At 58.4% G+C, this 17,155-nt stretch overlaps 1 protein-coding gene across 3 annotated transcripts; it reads left to right on the top strand.

The window, feature by feature from the left end:
* Nucleotides 1–8,829: 8,829 nt before the first annotated feature.
* Nucleotides 8,830–16,617, top strand: LOC136319143 (NACHT, LRR and PYD domains-containing protein 6-like). Of its 3 annotated transcripts, none has more exons than XM_066252537.1 (8): nucleotides 8,830–9,081; nucleotides 9,792–10,072; nucleotides 10,327–10,365; nucleotides 10,610–12,392; nucleotides 13,397–13,492; nucleotides 14,815–14,985; nucleotides 15,060–15,227; nucleotides 15,952–16,617. In XM_066252537.1, the coding sequence occupies exons 1-8, from the start codon at nucleotides 9,053–9,055 to the stop codon at nucleotides 16,088–16,090; spliced, it is 2,706 nt and encodes a 901-aa protein (XP_066108634.1). In that variant the 5' UTR covers nucleotides 8,830–9,052; the 3' UTR covers nucleotides 16,091–16,617. The 3 variants fall into 3 exon arrangements, with proteins under 3 accessions (XP_066108634.1, XP_066108632.1, XP_066108633.1); XM_066252535.1 differs by having other exon boundaries at nucleotides 8,831–9,081; nucleotides 9,777–10,072; nucleotides 15,952–16,615; XM_066252536.1 differs by having other exon boundaries at nucleotides 8,833–9,081; nucleotides 9,777–10,072; nucleotides 13,400–13,492; nucleotides 15,952–16,610.
* Nucleotides 16,618–17,155: the final 538 nt, after the last annotated feature.

The following is a 17,155-nucleotide window of genomic DNA, read 5'->3' as shown; positions in this document are numbered from 1 at the left end:
CTGAGTCAGGCCACCCGGGTCCCCCGAGAGATGGGGTTTCCCCTCCGGTGCTGAGTCAGGCCGCGCGGGTCCCCCGAGGAGCGGGGTTGCCCCTCTGGTGCTGAGTCAGGCCGCGCGGGTCCCCCGAGGAGCGGGGTTGCCCCTCTGGTGCTGAGTCAGGCCGCGCGGGTCCCCCGAGGAGCGGGGTTGCCCCTCTGGTGCTGAGTCAGGCCGCGCGGGTCCCCCGAGGAGCGGGGTTGCCCCTCTGGTGCTGAGTCAGGCCGCCCGGGTCCCCCGAGGAGTGGGGTTGCCCCTCTGGTGCTGAGTCAGGCCACCCGGGTCCCCCGAGGAGCGGGGTTGCCAGGGGAGCCGCTGGATGGTGGGAACAGGAAGACGGGGAGGTGGAGGGAGTCTGAGTGTGTACAGAGGGTTACGATGGGGTGGGTTTGGAGGGAGGGAGTGAAGCAACTGGAAACACCGAGTCGCGACCATCTCAGATGGGGAAACCACAGCTAAGGCTCCTTGGGGAGAAGGTCTGGGGTTTGCTTTTGACTGAGCTGGAGATCCCTGTAGGGAATGCGGGTGGAGCTGAGACAGCGTTTAGGAGACAGGGTGGAACTTTGCGTGGAAACTCACAGGTAGGCGTCTCAGCGTAGACATGGTGTTGAAGTCCTGTGGGGTGTCCCCTGTTACTCACACAGTGAGTGCGGGAGAGGAGGGCTGGCCAAGGACTGATCTCAGGGGGAGTGTGAGCAGGGCTGTGAATCCCTGGGCCACCGAGGAGCTGGGGGACGAACCACAGCTCATTCAGAGCTGAATTAGGAGCAACTGGAAGTGAGAAGTGGGAGCCAGAAAACAGACAGTGGAGGACACTGTCAGGGACCACTGAGAAGTGGGGAATTGCAGCAGTCCAGAGGGTAGGAAGAACAGAAGGTCAACCCCTCCTCCCCATGTGTGACCCAGGAGAGCTCTCTGAGGTCAAAGGGCAGCTGGAGCCCCGCCCCGGGGCTCAGAGCACCAGCAGGACTGCTGTGGTGGGTGCAGTGGGCTGCGGACATGGGATGTACGTTTGAGGAACCGGGAGGCAGTGAGCCCAGGAAACAAGTGTCAGGGTCCTGAGGCTCGTGGTCACTACAGTGAGCCTTTCCAGACACACTCTGTCTCCAGCCGTGCTTGGCAACATTGCTCGGTCATGGGATCAGTTATATTTTTGTCAAGTGAGAACCATTCAGCAGAAGGAGACCCAGGGGAGGTCACAGTCAGCCCAGTGACAGCTGTGAGTGTGAGCTAAGGGACACAGGTGGGGGTGATGCAGAAACTTGGGCCCAAGGAAGTCAAGAGCTTGCCTGAGGTCACACAGTGGCCAGTGAGTGGCAAAGCCAGGAATCAGCCCCAGACCTCAGACTTGGCCGCCTCTGGGCACGAGGGTGAGAGGAGGGGGGAGGCTGTCTCAGGCAGGTGGCCTGAGGCCCCGGGACTGACACCGGAGGAGGGGCGCAATTGCATCCACACTCCGTGTGCGGGCACCAGGGCTGCACGGCTGGTCACTCTCGGGAGAGGAGGAGGCTCACAAGTGGGCAGCCAGGTGAGGGGTGAGCCAGGCAGCAGTCAAAGCACAGCCTTGGATGGATGGGGCCCGGGGCCAACTGGAGCAAAGATGAGGGCAAGGACCTCTCATTGATCCGAGGTGGGAGGAGGCTAAGTAGGTTCTGGGAGAGGCCCCCAAGGGCAGCAGCCAGGTCACAGGTGCCTTCCTGTGTCTAGAAATCCCCCACCAGGTCCTCACGAGCCAGGAGAACCCCCAGCCCTGCGAGACAACGGGGACACTGGGCGCCCCAAGGAAGGGTTGTGTGCAGCTGTGACTGCGGTGCCACCTGGCTCGGTGCTGTGCTCCTGCCCGGCCCCCTCCTCTTGGCCTGGGCCTCCTGCAGAGGTGGACTCTGCCCTCCTCCATGTGATGAGGCAACAAGGTGGGTCTGCTCCTGAAGCTGCCTTTTGAAGGAGAACCCCACCCATGACCCCCCCCCCCAGGGGAGACCAGCAGCAGGAACCTGGGGCCAGGCGAGGGTGGGAGGCAGTTCCCTCTCCACAGGTGGTGCTGCGGCTACAGGTTTGGACGAGGGGCTGGTGAGTGGAGTCTACCATCTGCCAGCAAGGTGATGATTCATTCCCTCGTGAAGGGGTTTCAGGGTTCAGGTCAGGTCAGGCTCCAAGAGGGAAACAGGCATGAAGCGGGCACCCGGTAGGCCCCAAGGTGTCAAGGGTTGATATCTGACAACCCTAATAAACCTTTATGGGCCCTTTCTCGGGTAGGACATGCATTGCTATTCTCAAAGTCCTGCCGCGGCCCTTCCCAGGTGAACAGACCCACCAGTCTGGGTAGAACACTTGAGCTAATAATTAATCAGCTTGTGCAGACATTTCCTCCCTTTGTTATATTTGGAAATGGAGCTAAATGTCTATAACTTAAAATTCATCACCCTAACCATTTTTTTTTAAAAAATTTTCTTTCAATAAGATTTAAACATTTTAATTTAAAAGCAACTAATAAATCACAATTGCATACTGCTTTTAAGATTATTTTGTTTCAAAAATGACACATTTCAGAATTAACCAAAGTATAGTTCTATTACAAATTACTTTATCCAAGTTAAGTGTAGCTCCCTTAACCTAGAAGTCAGTTTTCTTTTTTGCGAAAGACAGAGAGAGAGAGACAGATAGGTACAGACAAACAGGAAGGAAGATGAGAAGCATCAATTCTTCATTGTGGCACCTTAGTTGTTCACTGATTAGTTGTTCATTGATTGCTTTCTCACATGTGCCTTGACAGGGGGACTACAGCAGAGTGAGTGACCCCTTGCTCAATCCAGCGACCTTGGGCTCAAGCCAGTGACCTTTGGGCTCAACCCAGCAACCATGGGGTCATGCCTACAATCCCACGCTCAAGCCAGCGACCCCGTGCTCAAGCTGGCGATCCTGTGCTCAAGCCGGCGACCTCAGGGTTTTGAACCTGGGTCTTCTGTGTCCCAGTCTGGTGCTCTATCCACTGCACCACTGCTCGGTCAGGCTAATGACAAAGTTCATTGCCAGAAACGGGAGTGCAGGTAACCATCAAAAGTTGTAAATACAGACCCAAAACTGCTTCTACAAACTGAAAAGACCGTGGTTGAGCCCTACGAATAAAAATGGGACATTGATCGCTCCTCGGCCTTTTGGCTAAGATCAAGTGTAAAAATGGGACGTTGACACTGTGTTCAGTGAGTATGGTCTTTATGACGTATTTAGGGCAGTGCTGCCTAGTGGTCATGACAGTCACAGTCTTAGCATCGAGTTGTTAACCACTTTTTTTTTTTTTTTTTTCTGAAGCCGGAAACGGGGAGAGACAGTCAGACAGACTCCCGCATGTGCCCGACCGGGATCCACCCGGCACGCCCACCAGGGGGCACGCTCTGCCCACCAGGGGGCGATGCTCTGCCCCTCCAGGGCGTCACTCTGACGCGACCAGAGCCACTCTAGTGCCTGGGGTAGAGGCCAAGGAGCCATCCCCAGCGCCCGGGCCATCTTTGCTCCAATGGAGCCTTGGCTGCGGGAGGGGAAGAGAGAGACAGAGAGGAAGGAGGGGGGGCAGGGTGGAGAAGCAAATGGGCGCTTCTCCTATGTGCCCTGGCCGGGAATCGAACCCGGGTCCCCCGCACGCCAGGCCGATGCTCTACCGCTGAGCCAACCGGCCAGGGCAAGTTAACCACTTTTTAAAAGAGATTTTACTGCCTGACCAGGTGGTGGCACAGTGGATAGAGCGTCGGACTGGGATGCGGAAGGACCCAGGTTCGAGACCCCGAGGTCTCCAGTTTGAGCGCAGGCTCATCTGGTTTGAGCAGAGCTCACCAGCTTGGACCCAAGGTCGCTGGCTCAAGCAACAGGTTACTCGGTCTGCTGAAAGCCCACGGTCAAGGCACATGTGAGAAAGCAATCAATGAACAACTAAGAAGTCGCAACATGCAACAAGAAACTGATGATTGATGCTTCTCATCTCTCTCTCTGTTCCTGTCTGTCTGTCCCTGTCTATCTCTGCCTCTGTAAAAACTGATTTTATGGATTTTATGGTGGGGGTGGGGGATGAGAAGTTTCAACTCATAGTTGCTTCACTTCAGTTGTTCATCGGTGGCTGGTCATACGGGCCTCAACCAGGCAAGCTCAGGGCCTTGAACCATCGACCTCAGCATTGCAGGTCAACGCTCTACCTACTGTGCAACCAAAGGCCAGGACCATTGTTAAGTGCACAGCTCAGTGGCATCAACCCATGTATGCTGGAGGTTGTAAATTCTGAGACTCAGTTCTCCAAACATTTCCCGAAGACTCACATCACTTTTTGACAAGCTCCCAGCATGCCAGTGTCTGCGGCAGTGACCACCTCTGTGTGCTGTGTAACAGGGTGCACCCTCAGGAGGCAGGCGTGTGTCGATCAGACCTCGGCGATGACCGAGAGCGGTGGGGTGTAAATAACCCCCACGTCACTACCGTTCCAATAATGCAACACGAGACATAAATGGGTTAAGCACGTTCACACTGTGGTACAACCGTCACCACCAACATCTCCAGAACTTTCCATCTTCCCAGACTGACTGTGTCCCCATTAAACACTCACCCCCTCTCTCCTCCTCCAGCCCCAGCACCACCATCTACCTTCTGTCTCTGTGCTTCTGACTCCTCTGGGGACCTCGTATGAGTGGAATCACACGGGATTTATTTTTTGGCATAAAGTCTTAACATTTCCACCATGTTGTAGCATGAACTTCCTTCCTTCAAAAAAAAAATATTTAAAAAATTTTTCTACCTTTTTAAAAGCTAATGATATTAGTCTTCTTTTAAAGAGCAGTACAAACCTGAGAAGTCTGTTAACTTAAATTTTATGAGTTGGTGTATTATATTAGTGCAAGAGATGTGATTTTTTTTAGTATAGAGCAATGCTCTTTCAAATGCATGTCTTTTTTTTTTTCTAATGCCACTTTTTAAAAAGATTTTATTTATTGATTTGAGAGAGAGAAAAAAAGAGAGATGGGAGGAAGGAGAAGGAAACATCAACTTGTAGTAGTTGCTTCTCACATGTGCCTTGATCCGGCAAGCCCTGGGGTTTCGAACCGGCAACCTCAGCATTTCCAGGTCGATGCTTTATCCACTGCGCCACCACAGGTCAAGCTGATTTCATCTTGTTTTAAAGCATATTTTAAATGTAGTTTTCTCATTTAGTCAAAGTTGTCTAATTGAAAAAAAACAACAACAGTGTAAACCTTTCTCTCTTTGGCTGCCTAGACAGACCTCTCAGAGATTACGTGGCGGGGGGGGGGGGGGGAGGGGAGCATGTGGCCAGCAGGCTTCGCTGGAGCAGGAGGCCCCCCTCTGTGGATCTAGGGGGCAGAAAGGACAGGGCATTCCTGGAGGAACTGGAGACAGGGCTGCAAAGGGCGTGGCCCGGTTTTGATGGGAGACCAGGGGCCACGGATCTTGCTGGGGAAAGAGGCAGCAGAAGTGAGCGGAGGGTAGGCGTGGCCTCAGACAGGCTCAGTGAACACTGCCTGGGCATCTGGGACAGAGACCAGGGGACGAGGTCTCACCTAGGGCTCTGGAGGCGACTCCAAGCTGGCTCCGCATCCCGGACGTCATCTGTGGGTCAAGGTCCTTCACTCCCCCAGTCTCAGTAAGCGGTTTCCATCCTCATGTGCACACCGTCCGAGACCTCCTGGCCCTTGCCCTGGTCATTCCAGGACAAAGTGGTGAGGGGGGGGAGGCCAAGAGCACAAGCCTGTGCCCACGTCACCCAGGCACCCCCAGGAACACAGGCTTCCTGAACACGTCCTCAGCAGACCTCCTGTCCCTCTCACTGGCCAGGGCTGAGCCCCATGGTCCTGGGAGAGCCCAGAGGGGCTGTTCCCAGGGCTCTGGTGCCGCTCCTCAAAAGAGAGGCAGTGGAAGGAGACATGGGGCAGGCTAGAGGACATGGTGCGTGCTGTTGCACTTCTGGGGGACAGAGGCAGAAGAGGACGTTGTGGGGAGCAAGCCCGGTGCTGGGGTCTGCAGACTGGGGGCTGGAGGAGCGGGGAAGGAGAGGGGAGGGAACTTCTCAGCCATGCCCTGAGCATGGAGCTTCAGCGCTGGGAGAAATTCCTACGTGTCTTCAAAGAGAAGACACGTGCTCTGTGATGGGCAAATAAATCCCTTGTGAGAAGTCGAAGCGCCAAGTGACACGGTTGTGAGACTTCCATCCAGAGCTAAGCTGATCTCTGGATGTGGCTGTGGGACCTTGGAGGAATTCAAACTGCAGTGTAAATTATGTGTGCAAGATGTCAAAGTTTTGCCTTTGGAAGTGACCCAGAAGCTAAACCTGGAGGTCACAGAAATCCAGAGAGGCGATCTTGTGGACACCCTCCTCTTACTCTCTTCCTGTCCTCTGCCCCCCCACCCGCCCCTCCCCAGCACCACGCCCCCAGTCCCCTCCCCTCCCCCAGCGCTGCTCAGCTCTCCTCACCACCAGAGTCTCTGGAAATGCTGAGCCCTGTTATCAAAGCCATTCCCAGGTCTGTTATCAGCAGGTGCTGAGGGTTCACAGGGCACACAGTCCGTTTAAGGAGGGTCTATCTCAGGAAGTGGGGATGACCTTGGCACCTCGATATTACAGGCCTCAGAACCCTGCCCCCCGCTGCCCAGGGCAGAACACACCAGAGCAGGAGTGATTCTGTGCAGAGTCCGTATTTTATGTCCAGCTAAGTGCCTGCTTCAGAATGCCAGCCCCTCGGGGGAGCCGATTCAGGGACCCCACACAGGGCTCATGGCAGGCGTCCCTTTTATAGAGTGGTGGCCAGACTCCGCTCAGCACGTGTCCCCGGAACTCTGACCCCAAGGAGACCCTGTGCAATGCTCCGCTTTGCTGGGTGATTCCCACAGGGTGGTCTGCAGAGCGGCTCATCCCTGCTGTGGGCTTGGCTCAGGATGAAGCTGCTTCCACCTCTCAGGGCTCTGTGGAAACCAGTGAGATTTGTCCTTTAAAAGCACAGAATTCCCCTCCTCCCCCTGGGATGTGTGCTGGCAGCATCCTTGCCCAGGAGGCTTCCCTGTGTCATGGGTAGTCCAATGACCTGGTGGGGTCCCAGCAGGAGTTCAGGGAGCAAGAGAGAGCAAGGGGGTTACGTCCATGGTGATGTGAGTGTGACTACACAGAACCTTTGACAACCTGAGCCCCCCTGAGGGTGAGCTGGGGTCTGTTTGTCTGACATAGAAAAAAGCCATGGGAGAAAGAGACTCCTGTGTAGGCCCCTTCCTGTGGGGGGGGGGCAGGGGAACAGAGGCTCCTGAGACCCCAGGCTCTCTCCCGAGTCCTGAATGCGGGGACGGCCTGTGGTCCACGGGAGAGGGAACCAGGAAGGCCGTGACACCTCAGGGCACCTGCTCTGAAGATGCGCGGTCAGAGAAAGGCACAGTCACACAGGTGCCCTCGGTGACACGCTGGCCTCGTGTCTGTGGCCGCTGAAACAAGTGGCGACAAGCTCAGGAGATAAAAGCAACACGCATTTATTCTGTCACAGTTCTGGGGGTCAGAAGTCCAAAACCAGCTCCCCTGGGCGGAAATCCAGGTGTCGGCTACACTTTCCCTGGAAGATCTGGATCTGGGGAGAGCGCCTTGCCTCTCTCATTGCATGTCCAGCCCTGTGTGCTGCCTTCTTCGTGCTGCTTGGCACCTGGCGCTTCCTCCAGCCTCCGAGCCAGCGGCCTAGCCCCTGCCACGGTCACTGTCACCTTGCTTCCATTGGTGACGCTTGAGGAAATGCAGGACCCACCTGGATAATCCAGGATAATTTTCCCATCTTAAATCTTGAATTTAATCACATCTGCCAAGTTTGTTTGTTTGTTTATTTATTTATTTATTTATTTATTTTCTACAGAGCCAGAGAGTGAGCAAAAGAGAGGGATAGACAGGGAGAGACAGACAGGAACAAAGAGAGATGAGAAGCATCAATCATTAGTTTTTCATTGCGCGTTACAACACCTTAGTTGTTCATTGATTGCTCTCTCATATGTGCCTCGACCGCGGGACTTAAGCAGACCGAGTAACCCCTTGCTGGAGCCAGCGACCTTGGGTTCAAGCTGATGGGCTTTTCCTCAAACCAGATGAGCCCGCAATCAAGCTGGCGACCTTGGGGTCTCGAACCCGGGTCCTCTGCATCTGGCGAACTCGGGGTCTCGAACCCGGGTCCTCTGCATCTGGCGACCTCGGGGTCTCGAACCCTGGTCCTCTGCATCCCAGTCCGATGCTCCATCCACTGCGCCACCGCCTGGTCAGGCTGCAAAGTTTTTTATGACATGAGAAAACTTTCACAGGGGCCAGGGATTAGGACCCCATGTCCACGGGGACTATCATTGAACCAACCACGGAAACATCCACACAAATCCTAACATGGTCACCTAACAGGCACACACACACGTCACACAGACACCGTCTGAAGAACACCACACTCGGGTGGCCCCACGTCTGTCACGTCCAAACCTCTTCCCATCAGTCTGTTCAAGCCCCACTTTGGAAACTTCAAAAGCCCTTCCCTGTCCCTTTATCTCCTGTCCCCAGGTGACAGCTTCTCTCTCCCTAACAACACCCCCAGCTCCTCCTCTGTTCTCCATCTCCTTCCACCTAGGAAGCCCTTTCTCACCCCTGCCTTCAGAATTTAACTCAGTTCTGAGCCAGCTACCTCCTCCATGCAGCCCACCTGGTCTGCACAGTCACCTGCTTACAGCCACGCCTCCCTGCCACACCCCATGGGTCCTCAGGGAACATTAACTAAATAAAGGAAAGGAGAGAACCAAAGGTCGCCAAGCAGAGCTCTTGAAAGGTGCTACAGTCTGAGTTTGGGAGCTGGATGACTATTGGACGGACATCTCAGTACTGGCTGAGCTAAAAGACCTGGACCGGGGGCAGGGATGGGGCTGGACGACCCCCTTAGGACTCGGCTGTAGTCACGGTGCAGAGGGGTCACCTCTCTGAGCCCCACCTCTGCCCCTTGAGTTCTAGATCTAAGGGCCGGTCACCATGGACCAGGCTGAGGCTTCCTCCCTCAGGTGAGTGCTGGGTCTCATGCTGGTCACTCGGGACCTGCCTAGTCTCAACCCTCTGGGGCCACCGCCTCACCCTGCTAACTCTTTGGGCCTTCACACCCCCTTGTCCACATCCTTCCCCCACTGCCCAGGCTCCAGATTCTAGGAACGCACTGCAGGGTCTGTCCCCCAGCAGAAAGTCAGACTCGGACTCCTGTGCAAGGCCCCCAGGTGGGGGTGAGTGCAGGGGTAGTGGGGACCCAGGACAGCAGCCTGGGCCAGAGGGGGATTCGGGCTCCCTGCTGAGGCCAGCTCTGTCCCAGGCTCCCAGGAGAGAGGAGGCAGGGAAGGGGTGAGGGCAGGTGAGGGCACAGGCCAGGCCAGGTGCGTGAAAGGCACCGTGCAGCAGGGGAGTCACGAAGTAAACGCACCCCGAGAGGCCTGGGTCTGTGGCATCCAGTACCTGCCCGGGAGTGTCCCCACCTCACTGCAGGCAGCGACTCTGCTCCAAGGCAAAGCCCCACCCCAGATCCTGGTGGGGGAGAGAACTCCCTTCTGCTCAGAGGATCAGGCTGGTGGAGCCCCTGATCTCCGTGGGTGCCTGGGCGTGCGCGCGCGCGCATGTGTGCGTGTGTGTGTGTGTGTGGGGGGTGGCAGGCGGAGAGGAGGGGCCGGGGTTTGGGGATGCAGCCCACGTGCTGACCCTGCTCTCCGGCCAGCCTGCCGGCCCCCAGCGTGGCGTCCCGCGCGGCCACCACCCGCGAGCTGCTTCTGGCGGCATTCGAGGACTTGAACCAGGAGCAGATGAAGCGCTTCCGCCACAAGCTGCGGGATGAGCCGCTGAACGGCCGCAGCATCCCGAGGGGGCGGCTGGAAAGCGCGGATGCCGTGGACCTAGCCGAACTGTTGACCCAATTCTACGGACCGGAGCCTGCGCTGGATGTGGCCCGCAAGACCCTGAAGAAGGCGGACATCCGCGACACCGCCGCGCGGCTCAAGGAGCAGCGGCTGCAGCGTGAGCCCAGGGTGTAGGGGGACGAGGGGTCGCAGGGTCCCTGTACCTCCATTCCTTCCCGGGACACAGGCCTCCCACCCTCCCGCTTCCCCAGAAAGGCCCGGTGCGTCCCCTGCCCGTGCAAGCTTCACCCACAGATTCACGGGCCTTAAGTGCTGGGACCCTGGGTGCCCTTGAGGGTGGCGACGCCTCTCCATTGCTCCCCTCCCCCCGCGCGCACGTTTAAGTGGCCTCATGACAGGTGTTCCTTTCAGGGCTCGGGCCCAGCTCTTCAGCGCTGCTCTCCGTGTCCGGTAGGTCTCTGGGTGGGACGCGTAGGCCCTGAGCTGCCCCAACCGGGAGTCCTGGCTTGAAGCAAGCGTGGCCTCTCGCCAGTCTGGTTCTGACGGCGGCTCTCAGGGAGGAGCGGGCATGGGCGGGCTGTGGGTCGGCGAGGGGGGTTGGGGCGCATCAGGGGAAACTGAGACCTGAGCAGGGTGGGAGGGCAGCTGGCACAGCCCGCCCCATCCTCGGCCCCCTTACCCCTCCCCCTCCCAGAGTACAAGAAGAAATACCGAGAGCACGTGCTGTGGCAGCACGCCAAGGTGAAGGAGAGAAACGCGCGCTCGGTGAAGATCAACAAGCGCTTCACCAAGCTGCTCATCGCGCCCGAGAGCGCCGCCCTGGAGCACGACGCCCTGGGACCCGCGCAGGAGCCCGAGCCGGAGCGCGCTTGGCGCTCGGACACCCACACCTTCAACCGCCTGTTCTGCCGCGACGAGCAGGGCCAGCGGCCGCTGACCGTGGTGCTGCAGGGCCCGGCCGGCATCGGCAAGACCATGGCGGCCAAGAAAATCCTGTACGACTGGGCGGCAGGCAAGCTGTACCACGGCCAGGTGGACTTCGCCTTCTTCCTGTCTTGCCGGGAGCTGCTGGAGCGACCGGGCACCTGCAGCCTCGCCGACCTGATCCTGGATCAGTGCCCGGACCGCAGCGCGCCGGTGCGACAGATGCTCGCCGAGTCGGAATCGGAGCGGCTGCTCTTCATCCTGGACGGCGTGGACGATCTGCCGCCTCCGGGGCGGGAGGAGGCGGCGCCCTGCACGGACCCCTTCGAGGCCGCCGGCGGCGCGCGGGTGCTGGGCGGTCTGCTGAGCAAGGCGCTGTTGCCCAAGGCCCGCCTGCTGGTGACGACGCGGACCGCAGCCCCGGGCAGGCTGCAGGGCCGCCTGTGCTCTCCGCAGTGCGCCGAGGTGCGCGGCTTCTCCGACAAGGACAAGAAGAAGTACTTCTACAGGTTCTTCCGGGACGAGTGGCGGGCTGAGCGCGCCTACCGCTTCGTGAAGGAGAACGAGACGCTGTTCGCGCTGTGCTACATGCCTTTCGTGTGCTGGATTGTGTGCACCGTTCTGCACGAGCAGCTGAGGCTTGGCCAGGACCTGTCCAGCACCACCAAGACCACCACGTCCGTGTACCTGCTTTTCATCACCAGCATCCTGGGCTCGGCGCCCGCCTCGGACAAGCCCCGGCTGACACGTGAGCTGCGCAGGCTGTGCCGCCTGGCCCGCGAAGGCGTTCTGGGGCGCAGGACCCAGTTCCCAGAGCAGCATCTGGAGAGACTGCAGCTTCGTGGCTCCCTAATCCAGGCGCTGTTTCTCAACAAGAAAGAGCTCCCGGGCGTGCTCCAGACGGAGTTCACCTACCACTTCATTGACCAGAGCTTCCAGGAATTCTTCGCTGCTCTGTCTTACCTGCTGGACGAGGAGGAGCCCCGCGAGGCGCCGCGCGGCGCTGTAGGGGAGCTTCTGCGCTGGGGCGCGGAGCTGCGCTGCCACCTCGTGCTCACGACGCGCTTCCTCTTCGGGCTGCTGAACGCCGAGCGGATGCGGGACATAGAGCGCCACCTCGGCTGCGTGGTTTCAGAGTGCGTGAAGCAGGACGTCCTGAAGTGGGTGCAGGACCAGAGCCAGGGGAGCCCTCGGATGGGGCCAGAGGGGGCCGAGGGGGCCGAGGGGGCCGAGGAGACCGACTCCCTGCACGGCACTGAGGAGTCAGAGGAATCGGAGGAGGAGGAGGAGGAGTTCAACTTCCTGCTGCAGCTGCTCTACTGCCTGTACGAGACGCAGGAGGCCGCCTTCGTGCGCCAGGCCCTCCAGAGCGTCCCTGAGCTGGCTCTGGAGTGCCTGCGCTTCAGCCGCATGGACGTGGCTGTCCTGAGCTACTGCGTGCGGTGCTGCCCGGCGGGACAGGCATTGCGGCTGGATAGATGTGCACTGCCCGCTGTGCAGAAGAAGAAGAAGAGCCTGATGAAGAGACTGCAGGGCAGCCTGAGCGGGAGCTCGTGAGTCTCGGGGCGGGCGCCCACTCCCAGACCCACTCTGTGGGCACCCGAGTGTTCATCTGGGCATGGGGAGCCTGTCCCCAAATCAGAGGCAGAACTTTAGGGCTGGTTGTGCCCACTCTCTTGTGAGGCAGCCTCCCAACGGCCACCTTCTTCCCCTGGGTGTCCTCTCCATGACCAGCCCCAAACACCCCCAGCCATCCACAGCCAAGGCAGACTGCAAACTTTTTATAAAACCGCCCACTTTTGCAGTGCTGGTCAATCTGGTCCCTACCGCGCAACCAAACAGCGCTGCGATTGGCCCACCATGAAAGCTGGACCGCCCACTAGTGGGCGGCAGGGACCAGTTTGACTAGCACTGCAAAAGTGGGCGGTTTTTATAAAAAGTTTGACGACCCCTGCATGGCCATGTAGCTCTACACTAGCCCCAACCCGCGCCCCGGGCTTCGGCACAATGACCTCTGCAATACACCGTGCCCCCTGTGCCTTGAGCCTTCGCACCTGCTGTTTCCTCCACCCAGATCCTGGCCTGCCCGCATGGCCAGCCCAGACTCCTCCAGTTGGCCTGGGACCCCCTTAGGTCCAAACAGTGCCCCATGACCACCATAGGCCATGCCATCTGCCCATGCCTGTTTCCTTCCCCAGACTTTCAGCTGCTTCAGGGCAAAGCTGTTGGTGTCATTGTTTCTGGCACTTAGCTCCAACCCGGCACCTGACCCAGGGGCTCAACATGTTAGGAGAATGAACGTCAGGACGTTGCCAAGGGCTGGTGATGCCCATCGCAGGCTCAAGGGCAGACCCACGCTGGCAGTATGGGAGACAGGCTCCTAGTGGACGCCCATAGACAGCTCCAGGGGGAGGCACACGAGGTCGTGGGTGAGAGGTTTCACTTGGGTGTGGGGTGAGGACAGAGGCAGCTCTGACACGGTGAGGACCACAGGAAGGAGGGAGGGACTGCAAGGGGCTGGGGGGGGGGTTGGACTTCACCTTCTTCTCTTTCCCAGCAGTTCTCAATCCGCCACAAGAAAACCCCAGGCCTCCCCACTGCGTCCACTCTGCGACGCCATGACCGACCAGCAGTGTGGTCTGACCAGCCTGACGTGAGTGACCTTGCCCCTGTCCCCTCCCCTGGAAGGGACACAGAGCAAGATGTCCCGGGAAGGACAGAGGTGTGACCCTGTCTGGGGATGGCGAAGGGGGGACAGGCTGGGAGGCCGTGGCTCCTGGTGTACCGTGCTGGGCTCAACAAGCCCTGCCCACGTGGGGCATAAGAGTGGAGGGCCGGGGTCTATCATTGGCTTAGGTGCTAGTTAGGAGGGGAGTCGGTCCAATCCAGGTGGGAAGCAGGGTCCAGCTGAGCATTCCGGGCGGGCGTGGAGGAGACCGGAATGTGTTCCTTCCCAAGGGGAGGCTGCTCCGCGCCGTAGGGAGGAGGCCAGGCCTGGCCTCTGAGCCCTTGAGCGAGTCAGTCGGTTTGAGCTCCAGCCTCTTCCCTCTGAAAAGGAGCCAGGACAGTCATTCTCAGAGGGCTGACGTGAGAATCAGTGAGGCCACACAGACACCGCCCTTAGGACGTCCTAACTCTCCCTGTTAGCTGTCACCCAGTGAACAGAGAGTCCGAACAATACAAGAGCTGGTGCTGATGGTGGTGATGGGGCTGGGTGGTGACAGGGGTTCGGTCCCGTCCTCATGACACAGTCACTTAGTTTATTTGGGGGTATTTCCAGTGACCTGGACGCGGCACAGGGATCCACAAGGTGATCAGCACAGCTGGGCCATCGGTCCTGCCACTAAACTAAATACACAACGCTGTTTATCACAGTATTTATTTATGATGACAAAAAAGTAAAAGCAGCATACCTCCTGGCCGTCAGGGCCTGGCTAATGAAACTGCGGCTGCCTTAACGTGAGGGACAGTTCTGTGGAGGTCAACGTGTGGCCAGCAAGGTCTGTCTGGGCTCCTCAGAAAGCCCGTGGCCAACCGCGTCTTAAAGAAGACAGGAGTGTGGCCTAACCTGTGGTAGCGCAGTGGATAAAGCGTCGACCTGGAAATACTGAGGTCGCCGGTTCGAAACCCTGGGCTTGCCTGGTCAAGGCACATATGGGAGTTGATGCTTCCAGCTCCTCCCCCCTTCTCTCTCTCTCTCTTTCTCTCTCTCTCTCTCTTCTCTCTCTCTCCTCTCTAAAAATGAATAAATAAATAAATAAAAAAAAAAAAAAAAAGAAGACAGGAGTGTGGTCCAGTGTGCACGCCTGTGCTCACAGACCCCAGGGTCACCTGTGGTGACAAGGAGCAAGGGAGCTGTGCAGCCAACGCATCTCCATACTGAACCTCAGCGTCCAGGGAAGGGGCAGTTTGCACAGCTGGGGTGCAGCGAGGTGGCCCAGGGACCTGAGATAGACCCTGCGCTCTGGACCACAGGCTGTCCTGCTGCAAACTCCCGGACTCGGTGTGCCGTGACCTGTCCAAGGCCCTGAGGAAGGCCCCCGCCCTGACTGAGCTAAGCCTCCTTCACAACGGCCTCAGCGAGGTGGGGCTTCGTGTGCTGAGCGAGGGCCTGGCCTGGCCGGGGTGCCGGGTGCAGACACTCAGGTGAGGTTGCGTCTGGGAGGGACTGAGGGATGGGACCCCCCCCCCAGCAGCTCCTGAGGTCAACCTTCCTCCAGGCTGCAGCAGCACGGCCTCCAGGAAGCCCTCCAGTACATAATCCGCGCGCTGGAGCACAGTCCTGCACTGACCACCCTAGACCTCAGCGGCTGCCAGCTGTCGGGACCCACGGTGACCTACCTGTGCGCCGTCCTGCAGCATCCAGGATGCCGCCTGCAGACCCTCAGGTGGAGGCCGCCGCGAGGCGGGGGCTGGGAACACACCTCTCCGGCCTGGGTTGGGGTGGGAATCTGGAGGCTGCCCCTTGGCCAGCGATTTTCAACTGGTGTGCCGTGCGCGACAAGAACTTCTCAAACAGGCAGTACCTGACTAGTTAGCCGGGGACACTGACCTCTTTTCCCTTGGGTTACCAAATTTAAAAATGACAGTAGCCAATACAACAGCAGTGTGGTGTGAATTAATCAAAATTACACTTTTTTTTTTTGTCAGACTGGCAAAAAAGACACATTTTCTGGTGTGCTGCAGAATTTTAGTAATTAGTTTACGTGTGCCATGAGATGAAAAGGTTGAAAATCGCTGCCCCAGGCCCTGAAAAACAGCCCCTCCCAGGGTCCTCACGAGTGACCGCAATCCCTGGAGACTCACCCCACAAAGCCCTGGCCCCAGCCCTTGGACGCTCTGCCAGACCAAACAGCCATCTGTTGTCTGGTGCCATGGTCACAGTCTGGGTCAATGATCCCCACTCTCTTACTCCTCAGAGGCCTGGAGGGCAGTTCCTCAGCCTCTGACCACCTCCAAGGGGCCATCTTCTGTCGCTGTGCAACTGTGGCCCAGCCCAGGCCAATAGCCCCACCCCTGCCCCCCTGCGCCCCTCTCATCACCCCCCCCCCCGCCCTGGACTCTCCCTGCCTCCCACCAACCCCCGCCCCTGTCCTCTGTATGTGGCTGTAGTCTGACCTCCGTGGAGCTGAGCGAGCAGTCACTGGAGGAGCTGCGAGCCGTGAGGACAGCCAAACCGGACCTGGTCATCACACACCCAGCGCTGAGCAGCCACTCTGAGCCTCCCAGGGGACTGAACACGGCCTTCTGAGGCCCCGGAGGCCAGTGCCAGCAGGAGGACTCCAGTCAGAGGAGTCCCTGTTCTGAAGGTGTGAGGATGTCGCTCTCAGCTGTGGGGCCCTGGACAGGCAGGGAGAGGCCTAGGTGGACATGGCCCCTTTCATGGGACAGGGTCTGGGACATGCCCCTCCCCCCTACAACATAGGGACAGCCAGAGACGACTCCTCCCCTTAACCTCCACGGGGGCTCCACCCACCTTCCTCTCCTGGGACCCTCCAGCCGCCTCCTTGCAGACCCCCCACCACAGCACCCACCACGATGCCGAGAGCCCTGTGACTGAGCACCTGCCGTGGGTTGACATTGACCTGCTGTGCTGGGTGCAGAGTGGCGTCTTCCCTGGTCCCATCTCCATCTGCTCTAGGGGACCCGTGGCCCCACAGTTCTGCCCCTGGTCACCAAGGATCATGTAGAGGCTGACCCTTGACCACCCAGAGGTAGACAGGCCACCATCCCCCCCTCAGGAATGTGGGTCTTGACTTGAGGAGTGAAGCCATCCCTGTGGCTGTGTGCTTCAGCCCAGAGATGTCCACTTGCTGTCTCAGGTCTTCAGGAACAGAGACCAAGACAGAGTGGAATTGGCAGTGGCCCGGCTCTGGATGGTGGCTGGGATGGTGTGGGAGGTGGGCAGCCTGCGTCTGCTAATAATAAATCCTTTGCAATCATTTGTTGTTTCTGTTGCACTTGGCCAGGTGTCCTAACCACCCTTCCTTTGGTTCCTAACCCATCTTCATGGGGTGGGGCTGTAGTGCCTGTTTCAAAGATGAAGACACCAAGGGTCAGGGGGACAGCCCGGCTGCAAGGCTTGATGGACAGGCCAGCAGTAGCCAGCCCTCAAGTTCCTGTTCAACACTGCTGGGCTTGGCCAGCTCTTGAGACCCCACCCAGGTGGAGGGGACCCGAGAGTCAGCCCCTCCACTTCCCAGAGGAAATGCCATTTCATAATCGACTTCCAAATCCAGTCATTCATTCTACAAAACAGACAAAAGCCCCTGCTCCCCCCCCAGAGCTGGCATTCCAGCTGGAAGACAGACAATAA

This window comes from Saccopteryx bilineata, chromosome 1, assembly GCF_036850765.1.
Source record: "Saccopteryx bilineata isolate mSacBil1 chromosome 1, mSacBil1_pri_phased_curated, whole genome shotgun sequence".
Classification (NCBI taxonomy): Eukaryota; Metazoa; Chordata; class Mammalia; order Chiroptera; family Emballonuridae; genus Saccopteryx; species Saccopteryx bilineata.
The sequence above is the reverse complement of the archived record's forward strand: the minus strand, read 5'-3'. Positions and strand labels throughout refer to the sequence as shown.